We start from the raw sequence: 15130 nt of genomic DNA, 5'->3' as shown, positions 1-15130 counted from the left end.
TCCCTGAGTGCAGTAATCCCTCTCAGCACACTGTCTCTGGCTAGGAAATTTCCCCTTAGCTTCTTCATGAAAGGTATGATTTTCTGCTAATTACTCCCTCTCCTCCACCCCTGACCTACATCCTTAAATATGGTATTCAGGAATCCAACTATCCCTCCAGCCCTCTGCCTTCACCCACATATACCAAAAACACTCTTCAAGTAGGTGTTGGAAATGATAGTCTTAGCAAAGGGTATTGCTGAAGGACTAAGAGAAGCTCCTTGATTCCTAATTTCAAGAAGGGAAGATTTTTGTTAACTTCAGAATGGCAGAGATGATAATGATATACAATATGATCAGTGCCTGGCCCTCCCTGCCCCATGCAGTTTTAGTAATAAAAGAGTTCCTTAGTAGGTAGATGTTAACCTAGTGAATCAAAAGTCACCCTATTTGCAGCTCACCTATCTTTTCATGTCTTTGTTTTAAATTCAGCAAGTTCAAATCTCCATGCTTGCTTTTTGTTTTTCTCAGTGAAGCAAAAGCTACCTTACAGTTTGAATGTGAGGCTGAACTAAGGTGTTTGAGCCCTTTGTCGGTAGTCAGGCGGTTTTCTCAGTGCCTTTCTGGACATGTTTTAACATGATCTCTGAAGGAATTGGAATGAGGATCGCCCTGTTCGTTGTGGTACGATGAAAAGATTGAGATGTTTTTTTCAAAATGAAGCAATTTGGACAGAAAATCATCTTTTTTCATTTGGTTTCTCCTTTTTTAAAAAAAATGTGAATGAAACATAATGAAACAAATGTACATTTTGGGTCTTGAGAAACAATTACAAGACACTACGAATTTTACTCATTGAATACAGTAAATGTGATAAAAAAAAATTTAACTTAAACATAAGTGATTTCCAAGTCATCGTTTCCATGTTTGGAGGCACAATACACAATTTACATTTTCCACCCGCCCCTGTTGGAAACAGTGAAGCTCCATGAAGAACATATGGCCCTTGTTTTGGAATGTGGTGCCTCCCAGAGAGGGAAGACTTAAATTATCTTATGCAGTTAGTATTCTCATTTCTACGTTTTCTTCAGAACTCAGGTTTAAGCAGAAGGATAATTATAGTCTAGTGATGTGTCCTATCGGCCACAGCTTTTAAGAAAATTAAAAAAAATTTTTTTTATTTACCTTTCATTGCGGTGTCTGGGTGTCCATTCACCTGATATGGTGTCTTCAAGTTGAAACAGGCTCCTGAACTCTAATTAAGAATAAGCCTTGAAACTATGGTTGACAGAGAAGTGGGTTTTCTGGCACAGCATGAGAAATAAGCATTTTTCTCCCCTGTCGGAGAAAGTGGGTTCTCGCCTGGGCCCCTTGAGGGTGTCCTTTGAGACTGTCCTGCTCTGAACAGCTTGAGCAACTTGCTCTCTTGCTAATGTAAGTGACTCACATCTGAGAGTAGGTGAGATTTGTAGATTGGGGAAGAGCATTTCCTGAACTTGCAGGAATCTGACGGTGATTCACCTGAAGGGAACACAGAGGGCTGGAGCTCAGAATGCCAGAGGACTGTTTAAGGAGGAGGAGACGAAGTGTCAGATTGGGGTTGGCCCCTGTTAAATCAGTCCCAATGTTTAGGTCATTTCTGTCCGTCTTTTTCCTTCTTTCTTTTCTTTCTTTTTCTTCTTTCCTTTCTTTTTTTTCTTTCTCATGTAGGTGGAGGAGCTTCCTGTTGCTAATTAGGAAATAGGCATGCAAACTTCCTGCTGATTAAAGTTGGATTAAAAGGAATCAGAATATATTTTATGAAAGACAAATCCTTTAAGATATTATTCTACGTATTGTTTAAAAACTAAAATTGAAAAGTGCTTATACTTGTGATTGATAACGTTGGAAACCTGTTGTCCTACTCAAGAATTTGATGAGATCTGTAGACCTATTTTTACATATATACAAATGTCAGTATTCAAAATATTTTAAACTTTCTTTTTAAGATTTTATTTATTTATTTGACAGAGAGAGATCACAAGTAGGCAGAGAGAGAGAAAGAGAGAGAGGGAAGCAGGCTCCTTGCTGAGCAGAGAGCCCTATGCGGGACTCGATCCGAGGACCCTGAGATCATGACCTGAGCCGAAGGCAGCAGCTTAACCCACTGACCCACCCAGGCGCCCTCAAAATATTTTAAATAAATATATTGTGAGGATGAGTTCTCACCCAATCCCTTAAATTCCATTTTTAAAAATAAAGTAGTGGGTACCTGGGAGGCTCAGTTGGTTGAACATCTGCCTTCGGGTCATGTCATGGTCCCAGAGTTCTGGGATCGAGCCCTGTGTTGGGCTCCTTGGTCAGCGGGGAGTTTGCTTCTCCCTCCCTCTTCTGCTGCTCCTCCCCCTGCTTGTGCTCTCTCTCTCTCTCTCTCAAATAAATAAAACCTTTTAAAAAAAAAAGGACAAAACAGCTTTATTTTTCAAAAAATCTTCCTGTAATGATAAATTTATATAATCAAATCACTTTTTCTTTTTTTTAAATCACTTTTTCTTATTTGTAATTACTTTTAGAACTTTCAGATAAAAATCTCCAAAAGATTTGCAAGATTTTACAACATTCAAACAAATAGGTAAATAAAAATTTCACCAAGTAGAATCAAAACCTTTTACAATCATAGGTGAAAATAAATGAAAATAATAAAGGTAGAATCTTTTTTGAAGTTATAGATCAATAATAAGAATTACTTAGTGTCGGGGCACCTGGGTGGCTCAGTGGGTTAAAGCCTCTGCCTTCGGCTCAGGTCATGATCTCAGGGTCCCGGGATCTAGCCCCACATCAGGCTCTCTGCTCAGCAGGAAGCCTGCTTCTCCCTCTCTCTCTCTCTCTGCCTGCCTCTCTGCCTACTTGTGATCTCTGTCTGTCAAACAAACAAATAAAATCTTTTAAAAAAAAAAAGAATTGCTAGTGTTTACTTATGCCTTAAGGAAATTATATAAATACATACAAACACACACATACACTAACTGGTTTTCTTTCTGCGTTATTACAGAAAAACAAATATTTATTTAATTTAAATACTAATAGTTGAATATCAGAATTATTTTTCTTCTATTACTTGTTCCCAGAGACACAACTACAATTTTAATGGTTCTCCATTCCATTCTGTTTAGGGTAGATTAAGTTACAGGTAAGTAGACAGCCCTAGGGAAAGTCTCTGGACAAAAATTAAGCGACTTAATAGTGGCTCAATCTTAAAAGAATTTGTCAGATTTACAAACAGTTCTTTAGATTGGACTCTGCTTTGTACCATTTTATACTTCTTCCCCATGGATTTTGATTTTAACAGTTTATTGCATCCTGAGGAGGAAGGCTGTGCCTTGCAGACCTGAGTTTGAAACTTGTTCTTTTTTGCCATTTGTCACTGTGATCCATAAGCAGTAAATGATGTGAAATCAACCTGTCAAAATAACCAACTGCCAAGTCTTAAAAGTGTCAGTTCAAAGAGAGAAACTTCCTTGTAGCCTTCTTGAAAGTGTGCGGACTAAGGCTTTCCCTACAACTTCTGAGAGTTGTCATCCCAAATTTCCAGTTATCTGTGTGAAATCATATTAGAGACCTTATTTGGACAAATACTTCACAAGCTTCTGTTGAAGGAATAAAGGCAGTTCTGTTACGTATCTTAAATTTTAATACATTTTTTTTTTTTAACCCTGAGTTGCCTTTGTCCTGTTAGGGCCAACTAACAATATTAATTTTTTATGGTAAAAAAAATCCCTGTCCTGTGTAAGGGCCAAGTTCTTCCTGTACAGTGAAGCACCTTGACATTGTACCTATTGGTGTTTTCGAAAGACCTCGTGGAGGAGGGAAGGAGCTGCCGTCTGCTTGTCCATGCAGTGTAGTAGGCATCTCACTCTCTTCCTGGAGGTGGGCTGGGGTTGGTGTTTTTTTTCCCTTTCTGAGGAACGTAATAGTCAGATTGTCGTATTTAAAAGCTTTGGCCAGTGATGCAAATTAAGTCTAGGAATGAAAAAGTTTGCATGAGGCAGCCTTTATGCATTTGTCTTGAAGCATATCATGCCAGTCTCAAGTTGGGACTTGTTCAAGCCGGTCTTACTTAACATTCAAAAAGGGAAGTAGTACACGTTTAGTCACGAAAAAAGTGTAATGCTTTGATGAAAAGAGCAGCTGAAAAACAGCCCATAACTTTATTATTGTTCAAATCACCGAACGGTTAACCTGCTTATTTTTTTTAATTTTTTTTTTTTTTTGCTGGTTTTTATAGCAAGTCTCACATTTCATAAAAGCCACAGGAGACTTTATAATAATAATTATCTTGCTGCTTCATTGGAAGATCCCATTAAATGAAGGGAAGCTCTTTTAATAACATTGTTTTAGCCATTACAAACCCTAAATTTATTTCAAGTACAAGACAATGTCCTGGGATATGTGTTTGTGGTTCTCGACCACCACAATGTTTAAAAAAAATTTTTTTTTCATTTTTTACTGAAGGTAACTTTTTTTTTCTAATGTTATTTTTAAAGATGTCAAGTCCATGAGCAAATTGAAATAATAGTGCGACTAAGTTTCATCTCAGCTTACACACTATTAACATTTTTCACATGCTCTATCCCCCCACTGTATTTTGGGGGGACCTGTTTGAAGTTGCAGTCCTTGTGACAGATGCCTCGTCCTTAGCTTCTTCAGCATGTGCTTTCTAAAAACAAGGATATTCTCTTATCTAACCACAGTATTATTATCAGTCAAGATTAATGGTGAAGCAGTAACATTTTAAAATATTCTGTCTGTATTAAAATTTTGCAATTTCCCAATAATATCCTTTTAATTTTTTTGATGTGGCATTCAATCACTGGTTACACATGGCATTTGGTTTAGCTGTCATTTTAGACTTTTAATCTTTAGAACAATCTCTCCTTTTTTACTTTTTTAAAAACGTCCCCTTGGCTTTTGAAAATTGGTTTGTTCTGTATTTGGTAGGATCCATTCTGTAGGATATGTAGTAAGGGCTGCCTCAGAATGTTTCTGAGGCACTTTGGTTTTATTAGCCTGAAATTTATATTAGAGTTTGGGATTTTGAGGTCAAATAGGAATATCTATAATCTTGTTCAAAAAAGACCTGGTTCATGGATCACGGATCACAAAGTCAGTAGATCCAAACTCTCATTTTCTTTGGGATTACTAGATAACTTACTCAAATTTTCTTGGTTTTATTGTTCTATAAAAGGAGGATTTTTATTTAATTACAGAATTTTAAATGAGAATTCCCATAACCTTACTGATTTTTCAGAATATAGTATTAGAAGAGACCGAAGCACTCAAGGAGAGAATGTGTTTCTAAGATCTTGGAATAAACGTTTGGTATCATTATTGATAAGTCTTCCTAAAATCTTGATAGAACCGTTTGCCCGATTCCTACTCTCCCACCTTTTTAGTGTGAGACATTGGCAAATGCATTACCAAAGCTTGTCTTGGTCTTCTAGTCCTTTCTCTCTTGCATATGATTTTCCTTTGCATACAGAGGGCTTGCTAATCTTTTTTTTTTTTTTTTTTTTTTTGGTAAATGTTTTATTTATTTGAGAGAGAGAGTGAGAGTGAGTGAGCACAAGCCGGGGTAAAGACAGAAGGAGAAGCAGACTCCCCGCTGAGCGGGGAGCTCCACGCAGGGCTGAATCCCAGGACTCTGGGATTAAGACCTGAGCTGAAGGCAGACACTTCACATACTGAGTCACCCGGGCACCCCTGCACTAGTCTTTTGTAATACACTAACTCACTACGAAACAAAGACAAGCAGAGATCTCATAGCTCAAGTCGATCTGTCTTGAGTGCCCATGCCTATTGCATGTAGCCAGAACATGTAACAAGGACTGTAGTAAAATCTTCATCACATCTTACTGTCCAATCACTTCACACAGAAGTCATTCTAATTGTGGCTCACATCCAATGGCTGCAAATTTGTGCTGAGTATAATTACTACAAACCCTTTAATGTTCCCTTGAGATTGATATCTTTATGAGATTGGTATCTTTAGGTCCCTATGCTTGAATTACTGTGTTTAATCTGTCATTTGAAATGATTTGTATCTATTAGGTCTGCTTTAAATAAAGCACTTACCTTTTTCTGGTATGAGAACTTCATGTGTAATGGTTGATTAGAGGGAAGGGATGGTTTGGAGATTGAGCCTGGAGATATGCCTGCATACAACTCCTGACCTCCTATTGATTCCCTGCCTTGTGCTGTGCTACTTATTCCGTGTCCTCACTTGGGAAATTTCGCTTCAGGCATTGTTGGGCCATGACAAGAGCCTGGTAACTCTGGGGTCAGACAGACTCCAACTTGGATTTTAGCCCCTCCAATTCATAGTTGTCCCCCCCCACCCCCGCTTTGGAAAATCATTAATATACCTGGGTCTGTTCTTCTGGAAAATAAGCTTGGGGATAGTCTGTTCTTCTGGAAAATAAGCTTGGGGATAGTTACCTTATAATATTGTGAAGATTAAATGAGGTAATCAGTGCTTTAAAACAGGGTCGATACTTAGGGAACAGTAGCTTCCCTGTCTTCCCTTCCTCTCCCCCCCCCACCCCCCACCAAAGGCAAAGTGACTTAGGGAATGAGTGGGGTGTCTGAAGGTAAATTTGGAGTGATTAAAAATTGAAAATTTTCCTCAACTTAGAAGCCAGTGTAAGTCCATAATATTTTATTTGTCCTTAGAAAACTCTTGGTTTTCCTTCAGTGATGAACTGATGATAACTTGAAATGCTTATGTTCTCTCTTGACAGCTTTCCCTTCTGAAAAGGAGGAAATTAGAATGGCTTATTCTAGTCTATCTGACATGGTGGGGAAGTGTAAACCTGAGAGCAGGATCTGTAGAGGGAGGAGAGAACAGATTAATGCTTCATTTACTTGTAGTTCAGGCATTTTTGATTGTTGGAAATTTCAGTTAAACAGAGTTAAATAGAGTAAAAAGGAAAAAAAAAGTGTTGAGTGATATGATATATCTATGTGATAAAATTTAATGCACAGAGCCAGTGTTCCTAAAAAGCTATATAAGTATTCAGATAGAAATTATTTACCAGATAGGTAAAATTGTTCAAGATGGACAACACCAAGTACAGTCATGTACAAGCATCTGGTATTTAAGCTGTTTTTTTAAATAAAGGTAGAGGGGCGCCTGGGTCGCTCAGTGGGTTAAAGCCTATGCCTTCAGCTCAGGTCATGATCTCAGTGTCCTGGGATCAAGCCCCGCATCATCATCGGGCTCTCTGCTCGGCAGGGAGCCTGCTTCCTCCTCTGTCTCTCTCTGCCTGCTTGTGATCTCTGTCTGTCAGCTAAATTAAAAGAAAAGCAAATAAATAAATAAATAAAAGTAGACATTTTTATTACCATGCCTTGAGATGTTACATTTGTCAATTTGAGTTTTATTATAGAAGTGGCAAGAATTCACATGCTGAGTGAGAAACGGAATTTTTTCTAAAAATTTGCTCAGTTGATTGAGCATCCAGGTCTTGGTTTCAGCTCAGGTTATGATCTCATGGTCTTGGGGTCCTAGGAACGAGCCCTGCATTGAGCGTGCCCCCACCCCAAGGTGCTCACACGCATACTGTCTCTAAAATAAATAAAGAAGTCTTTTAAAAAATTTAGTTTACCTACTACTGTAAGTCTTAAATTCAATTTCCTTTCTCTTCTCTTTTTTTCTCTTTTATTACTTTTCCCTATGTTCTCAACTCCCATCCCTACCACTTGGTGTCTTTCTCTGTGCCGCCCCTGCTTTTCCTACAAATAATTTATGCTGAGTTGGGTGTGGGGGGTTGGACTACGTATCAGAAACCCAGGTAATATTAATGCCTGAAATGTTGGCATACCCATTTTTCTGGCTGAAGCTGGATTTTCATGGTCATGCTGTTATACCTGCCATGTGTTTGCACTTCTGCTCTCTTTGCTGTTTCACATGGAGCACTTTTGCTCTGCACAGCGTAGGAAGGGACCACTCTGTCTGTTCTTAGAAACCCTTGGAAAAAGCTGAGGTAATGTACCAGCAGTTGTTCTTTTCTCCTTGGAACTCTTGTAAACTGACTTGTCTTTTGTGGCAAGATGAGGGTTACTCATAGTCTCTCACTTCCTCTTACATATGGGGCTCTACCCCACCTTCTCAGTGTTACTACTAACCTCATATTTGTAGATTCATCACATTTGACCTTTCTAGAATGCTTGATTTTGTTGACTATTACTTCTTCCTTAGTTTCCAGTATACCAGTTCTCCTGCTCCTCCTTTTAAGTCAGCCCCCACCTTCCACCCTCTAAACTCTGCATTCTAGACATCTCTTCTGTCTATTCTGTACAGGACACTTGCACGGCATGGACTCTGGGATGTTCAGCTCATTTCTTCTTCTCTTACTGTCTCAGAAAAAATGTTCCCCTAGCCATCTGATCTAGCACTGCCTTCAGAGCCCTGGATCCATATTTTGTCTCCACTAGCTAGATTTATTGACCCACATTTCTGAGGCTTTAATCATACCCAGAATTTGCTTTTTTGCCTTTATAGTCTAATACATCACTCAATCTAATGGTCTTCAGAGCAATGAATCTCAATTGTAAGGAGGGTAGGGTGGGGATTATGGGCCCCATTGAAAATACATTTTGCCTATTAATTACATACATTTTACATATAATCTCCTACTCTCTGGTGGTTTGGACTCAAAACCTGTCTCTGAAAATGTCCTTAAGGTTTTATTTCAGTTTTTCTCCTTGGCTCTTGCCTGCATCTATGGAAGACTTCTTTAATCGATCAGTCCTCAGTGACTCTTCCTTCAATCCGTACTCATACGAGCCCTATTGGTGGCAAATTGATTTTCCTAAAGCACAAGCAAAGAGCGTGTAGTTCTTCACTTAAGAAACTTTCCATGGTTCATCGAGAAGTCTATACAATCCAACATGAGACCTCTAGCATTTTGCTGCAGGCTCCCATGCTCCATACGTCCACGTGCTGCAGCCCCCGGTCCCCATAGCCCCTTGTGCTCTGGCCATAGCACTTTCCCCACCCCTAGCTGAGCCTTCCTTCAGACTGCTCATGGCCTGGCAGCATTCCCTTTCGCATGCTCTATCTCCTTCCTCAGGGTCTAGATCTCGTTGTCATCTCCTGCAAGCCCTTCCTCATGTCTCCATTTGGAGTGAGCTACCTTTTCCTTTCAGTTGTTAATGGTGAGTGAATTATGTCTCTCATACTGCTTCCACAATTGGATCCATTGTGGGATGTGTGCCTGACCACTGTGTGCTTCCAGGAAGGCAAAGGGCTGTGCACTGAAGGCAGTGAATCCGTGAACCCGCTCTTTGGAATTTTACGTCTCTCAAGACCTTTCGAGTGCTGGAGGTACTCGTAGAGCTGAACCGCTCCAGCCCCTGAGGTTTCGGACCTCGTTTGTACTGAGACCTCTCCTTTCCTCTTCAGGAGCCACCTCCTTAACATCTTCGCAGCTGGGGTGTAATGTCAAGCCTTGAGGAACTTGTCCCAATGGTGTAGCAGAGCCATTGAGGCATTGGGCCTAAGGCCGCCTTCCTGGATTTTAGCCCCAGCTCTGCCTCTGCTTGCTGGCAGGCCCGACTGTGGGCTGGGTATCTTTTTGCTTTGTGTTTCAGTTTTCTTTTAATGTTGCCCTCCAACAGGAAGCCCTGTGGTATCTCTCTCATCGGGTTGAAGTGAGAAACAGAGAGGGTAATTGTCCTTGTAGAGCACACAGCATGGTGCCTGGCTCATAACAAGCCCTCAGAAGGACTGCAGGCTGCGTGCGTTAAGGCTCGGGGAAGCTCTTGCTCGCTTCTAGGTCAGAGCCGATTACCTGGCAGCACCTGGGCTAGTCAGAGCCCACACATGAACGTAATGTGTCTGTGGGGTCAAGGATTGTGGAGGTGGCTACGGAAGTTTTGAAAGGAGCCGGAAATACGGGAGACAGGATTTATGATTTCTCTTGAGAACATTAGAATATCTGAGGTGGTGAATATAGTGGTCACGAATATGGACTCTGAAGCCAGAGTCTCAATTACAGTCCTAGTTCTGCTTTGTCTGTGCTGTGAGGTCCCCACGCAAGTTGCTTAGCTTCTCTGTTTCTCAACTTCTTTGTCTCTGAGCACTTCCTGGGATTATTCACTGGGACAGACTGTTGAAAGCTCTTGGTAGACTTGCCTCATACATAGTGAAGAGTAAGTAGTGTGTGCTGCGTTTGTTGTCACCCGGTCAGTTCTTCTGCTCTTGCTGCTAGCCAGCAACTCTGGGCCCCCAAATCCCTCTGGTGCCAACCATTGGCCCGGAGTGGTAGAAACCCCTGTAGGCTGGGCATGAACTTTTCAGGTAGCCAAGTCCTTGCCGCTGCCTGTCACCTTACATCTGCCGTGTTCTCTTAATAACAGTTTTGTCTGTCTCCTGCCAACAGATTCCACTCCTGTGCACTCTTGTCCAAGAATCTCAAGGAACAGTATGCCCAGTTCTCAGTACGAGCCCCAAGGAGCAGTTAGCACATCTTAATGTGTGGTCCAGAACAGTAGCATCAGTCACCTCTGCAAATTTAGTGCAAACTCAGGCCTCCCCCCAGACCTCCTGAATCAGAAACTCTGGGCGTGGGCTTAGCAGTCTGTGTTCTGCTCCCTGTGGCACTTTGTGAACTACCATTTAACGCGTGTTCTATATTCATATTGCTTACATCCAGTAAAAACAATTATATTTAACTTTTTACAAAAGCTCTTATTTGTGTTCGGAGCTCACAGATTATATTAAAGCTAACTATTGTCCCCCCCCCCCCTTTTGTTTTCTTGTTTCAGTCATTAACGGCTATGGTATAGCCTCTCATTCTATAAGCATTGTAGAATTTAGTATTTGTGATCGCTAGTTTGGAAAGTTCTCTTCAAATGGTTGCTTTGCATTCTGTGAGCATGATTTTAAGGTGGCTCTAATATACCCGTCCCCTAAGTTCTTCATAGATTATTTCACTCTGCAAATCAGGTACTCAGCTTTTCACTATCATGTTACTATAATAGAATTAAATATTTGTATTTAGGGTGGGCATAATTTTAGAACTCTATCTTTAAATATTTGTTGGAGAAAGGGAGAGAGAGAGAGCAAGCATGAGCAGGGGGAGGGGCAGAAGGAGAGGAAGAAGCACACTTCCCACTGAGCAGGGAGGCTGATGGTGGGCTTGATCCCAGGACTGAGATCATGACCTGAGCCAAAGGTAGACGCTTAATGACTGAGCAACTGAGGTGCTCCTTGAAAGATCTTTATAAAATAAATTCTGTATATTATCAAGATGCAGTTATTTATAATACACTATTAGAGTCTACATATGATTGTTTAATGTAATTTTAATGAACTTAAAGGCAGTGTGGATTTAGTGGCATCTTTAGCAGTTACCACAATTTAATTCTTTTATTTCAGAGAATGAAGATAACACATTAAGAGTATTTTCTAGAAGAGTTTTGGAGATTGTAATATGCTACAGTTACAGATTTTACTTAACCAAAACCAACAGCACGTCACTAAAGCATTTTGTCTGTAGTTTTAAAACTGAAATGTTGACAGACATTAGCTCCAAAGCTATACATGTCCTGTTTAGTAATCCTGCTTTCTTCATGTTCATTTACTAGCAAACCCAGGAACACTCCCAATTCCCAGGGCCCTGGGTACATGCTATAGGAAGGCAACTATAAAGAGCTTGCGTTTTCAATGAATCGATATCACCTTTTGAAAATAACAGCATCAGTGAGAATTGGCTTCCTCTTTGCTCTTCTACAGTATGAAAATAAAACCAGCTTGGATTATTTTATCAAATATTTATTGATTTCACAATGAGACACAATCTCTGCTCTCAAAAATATACATAAATTATTAAAAGAGTAGGTATGTGTGTGGGCAAGTAATTACAAAGCAGTGTGATAAGTACAATAATTGAAGTATGACAACAGTCCGATGAGGGGATGATTGGGTTTGAGATGGTGGTGGGAGGTTGACCAGATGAGATTTCATGGGCCAAGTGATGGCATCTTAGGGTTTCATGATTGGGTCAATGGGAGATTTACCTGTGCAGTGAGTGGCCCAGGGACGAAAAGGAGCAAGACATTTTTTGACAGTTAAAAACATACAGAGTGTAATGTTCCAGGGATGGAAGAGCAGTTAGGAGATAAGACCAGAATGGTGGGGAAGTTCCAGGGCCTTCAGGGCCTTGGAGAGCATGGGAAGAGGCCTGGGTTTCAGCTGTGGTGATCATGTTGGAGCCAGAGGTACATTTACAGAGTATGACTACTTCTTTGTGCATTTTCTCTAGAGATATAAATCCGTGTCCACAATTCTAGATAACCACATTTTAGTTTTTTTGAAGCACACAGGGATTCAAGAAGAAATGTAGAGGTACATAAGTACCAACAGGTAGCCATCCTTTACTAAATTTCCCCAATATGGATGCTATTGATTGTGGGTCAGCATTCTCTCCATAAATGTACCCAGAATGACACAACAATGACATACTGTATTTCAAACAGTTGTAATTCATGGTCTGTGAGGAATATTGTGGGAGGTACCTAGAAAACATGACATGGTTTCGGTCTTTAAACTATGTTGTCTTTCTTAAAGAATCCTAGCCATCTTTCAGGGATGCAGTTAGGGGTATCGCTAACTAGTGAAGGGAAATCTGCCACGGGGGCCCTAACACAGTGGGAGGAGTAGTTAGTTTCCACCAGAGGCGTGAGCAGCTGGGTAGAGGTTTTGACCTAGGCAGGCTTTGTTCAGTAGCTGGCATATTCAACTGCCATTATAGTATCTGCTGGGCAGAGGGAGAATTCCAGAGAATATCAGTCCTGTGTTCTTGCCTATACACTGAAGACATATGCAAAGTACTACAGTATGATATTTTATGTGGCTTAATAATCATGTGTGCCTCCTATGGAGTACTGAAATGTCAGTACTCTTGATACTGGAAGAGGCTCTTTATAAGGAGAAATTCCTTCATCCAGGCTTTCTCAGGGTTTTCTGACCCTGTTTCAACTCCCCAGATGCTCCATAGGTAGCATCCTTTTCAACCATTAGCTTCAGCTTTCATCCAAGGATTTTCAAGTGTGGGTTTTATTGTTTTTGTTTTTGTTTTTTTTTAAATCAGCAAGTATCAGCAGTTGTACGGCACGAAAGCAGTAGTGCTGTTTGACTTACGTATGTCAAAGGATGTGAGAAAGTGTTTCGGAAGGGACTTTCTTAGTAATTTACATTTATCCATCATGTTTTCTAAAATGCAAGTGAATGCTTTCAAAAAGATGACCTCTAGTGGCCACTTTGCTTTCAGTTGTTTTCTCTTTCTGAAAGTTGTTTGCTTTCAGTTGTTCTCTCTGTTTTCAGAATGATGCTTCATTCTGCTCATCAATAGGTCTATGTGGAATTAAAATTTGTATAATCCTTTCTGTAAACCAGGGTAATAACATGTAAGAAAGCATTTGTCCCACTGTTTTTCTTTCATTGCTTAAATTTGATTCCTAAATCAATTATCTTTTGAAGTTTTAATCTATTAAATAGAAAGTAGTCATGATAAAGTTATCAGCTTAGAGTTATATTGTCTGTCTGAGTGGTTTGATTTTCTTGAGTTGATCCTGTGGTCTTTTTGCCTCTCAGACACGGTAGGCGTTCTGTGAATTTTTTACATAGGAATATGTATATTAAGGGATCCATACAAATGTTAGTTGCTGCCAAAAAGAGAGTTGTTTCTTTAGCTATAAACAATTGATTTTGCAACCTGCAGTCAGTCTTGCTGTTGGTTTGACTGTGAGTGTATGGAACTCGGGCAAAATGAAATGGAGCAAAACACACAAAGAATACAGCCACGACAATAAATACTTTACCTTCCAGCTTTGTGTTGTGTTTGCGGTCCTTACTTCCAGACTTTCGATAAGAGTTGTATACTTTTTTTGCAATCACCACATAAAACAGAAGCATTAGGACAAAAACAGTCCAGAAAATGAACTGACATACATAGTTCACCCCTTGATGCCATTTCAGTCCCAGCGGACCCTTCAAGGAGGCACACTTTTTCACGGATGATGGCGTTGCTTCCTTGTTGCTCAAGATTATATTTGGCAGAGAGATGAGGAACAAAAGGAGCCAGATGAGGATCGAGACCAGTTTTGCAAAATCAGGTTTTTGGACGAAGAATTTTCCAAAAGGCCTGATGATCTTGAGGAATCTGTCAAAAGCTATAAAGCCTAGCAGTATGATTCCCACATACATGGTCTCATAAAAGATGACAGCGGAGAAACGACACACAAAGGCCCGGAGTTGCCAGGGTCCGAGGTGTGAGTCGGAGAGGATTTTGAATGGAAGCATGAGTGTCATTATCAAGTCGGCCACCAGAGTATTTTTGAGGTAGACAATGAAGGTGGAGGAGCTAGGGATGTGAAGGAACACCCACAGGGCCAGAGCGTTCAGCAGGATGCCGAGGATGAACACCACCGTGTAGATGGCTGGGAACACCAACTGCGCTACCCGTGTGTCTCTGGGGCACCGCTCAGACCCATTGAAGCTCTTGATCGCTGTGGTATTCATGGTTGCCAGTGTCCGCTATCACAGATAACCACACACACAAAGGGAAACAAGCATTTCATAATTTTGGAGTGCTACATTTAAAAGCAGACTTTAGGTGTGTAGCATATTAACACCTTACATTTACTCATCACATTCAGTAGAGGAGTTGAAAAGGCACATATTGTTTCTAGCTAGGGTTTTTTAAACATGTACTACATTTTTGTACCATTTTGTACCATTACTTTTACACCCTTATGAAACCCAAATAACAGGTTCTACCTCCTTTGTAAGTGCTCCTTTTAACATGCAGTAAAACAAGACCCATTTAAGAAGTCATAATTCATGTCAGATTGCTGCACGTTATATATTTCCTTATGCTCATAATCTGTGGTTTCTAGAATGTCTACCTTAAAGCGTCCCCCCCCACCCCCGGAACATTTTCTTTCTCTTATAAGCAAGCCCACTCATAATAAAAGTTGAAATTCACCTTTGTTTGGGAGAATCCTGAGCTGTTTCTTCTGATTGAGGCAGTGTTTGGTTTGGCCCATGGAGAGCATGTGAGGCAAGTGTTGTTCTGCTTTCTTATACCAGGTTTCCTTCCTCATTTTC

The 15130-nt window shown here is 40.4% G+C and overlaps 2 protein-coding genes across 5 annotated transcripts in view; one reads left to right on the top strand and one right to left on the bottom strand.

The window, feature by feature from the left end:
- MED12L (mediator complex subunit 12L) overlaps nt 1-15130 on the top strand; it is a 324770-nt gene that overhangs the window by 221383 nt on the left and 88257 nt on the right. The window lies entirely within an intron of this gene.
- On the bottom strand, nt 11511-15072 carry P2RY13 (purinergic receptor P2Y13). The gene is made up of 2 exons (XM_046002180.1): nt 15009-15072; nt 11511-14557 (listed from the first exon to the last, which is right to left on the bottom strand). The coding sequence occupies exon 2, from the start codon at nt 14540-14542 to the stop codon at nt 13541-13543; it is 1002 nt and encodes a 333-aa protein (XP_045858136.1). The 5' UTR covers nt 14543-14557; nt 15009-15072; the 3' UTR covers nt 11511-13540.

This window comes from Meles meles, chromosome 4, assembly GCF_922984935.1.
Source record: "Meles meles chromosome 4, mMelMel3.1 paternal haplotype, whole genome shotgun sequence".
In the NCBI taxonomy this organism is placed as follows: Eukaryota; Metazoa; Chordata; class Mammalia; order Carnivora; family Mustelidae; genus Meles; species Meles meles.
This window is presented reverse-complemented; position numbering and strand designations above follow the sequence as displayed.

Excerpts from the sequence above, each read along its gene's own strand:
- P2RY13 (XM_046002180.1), bottom strand. The coding sequence starts at position 14,542 with ATGAATACCACAGCGATCAAGAGCTTCAATGGGTCTGAGCGGTGCCCC.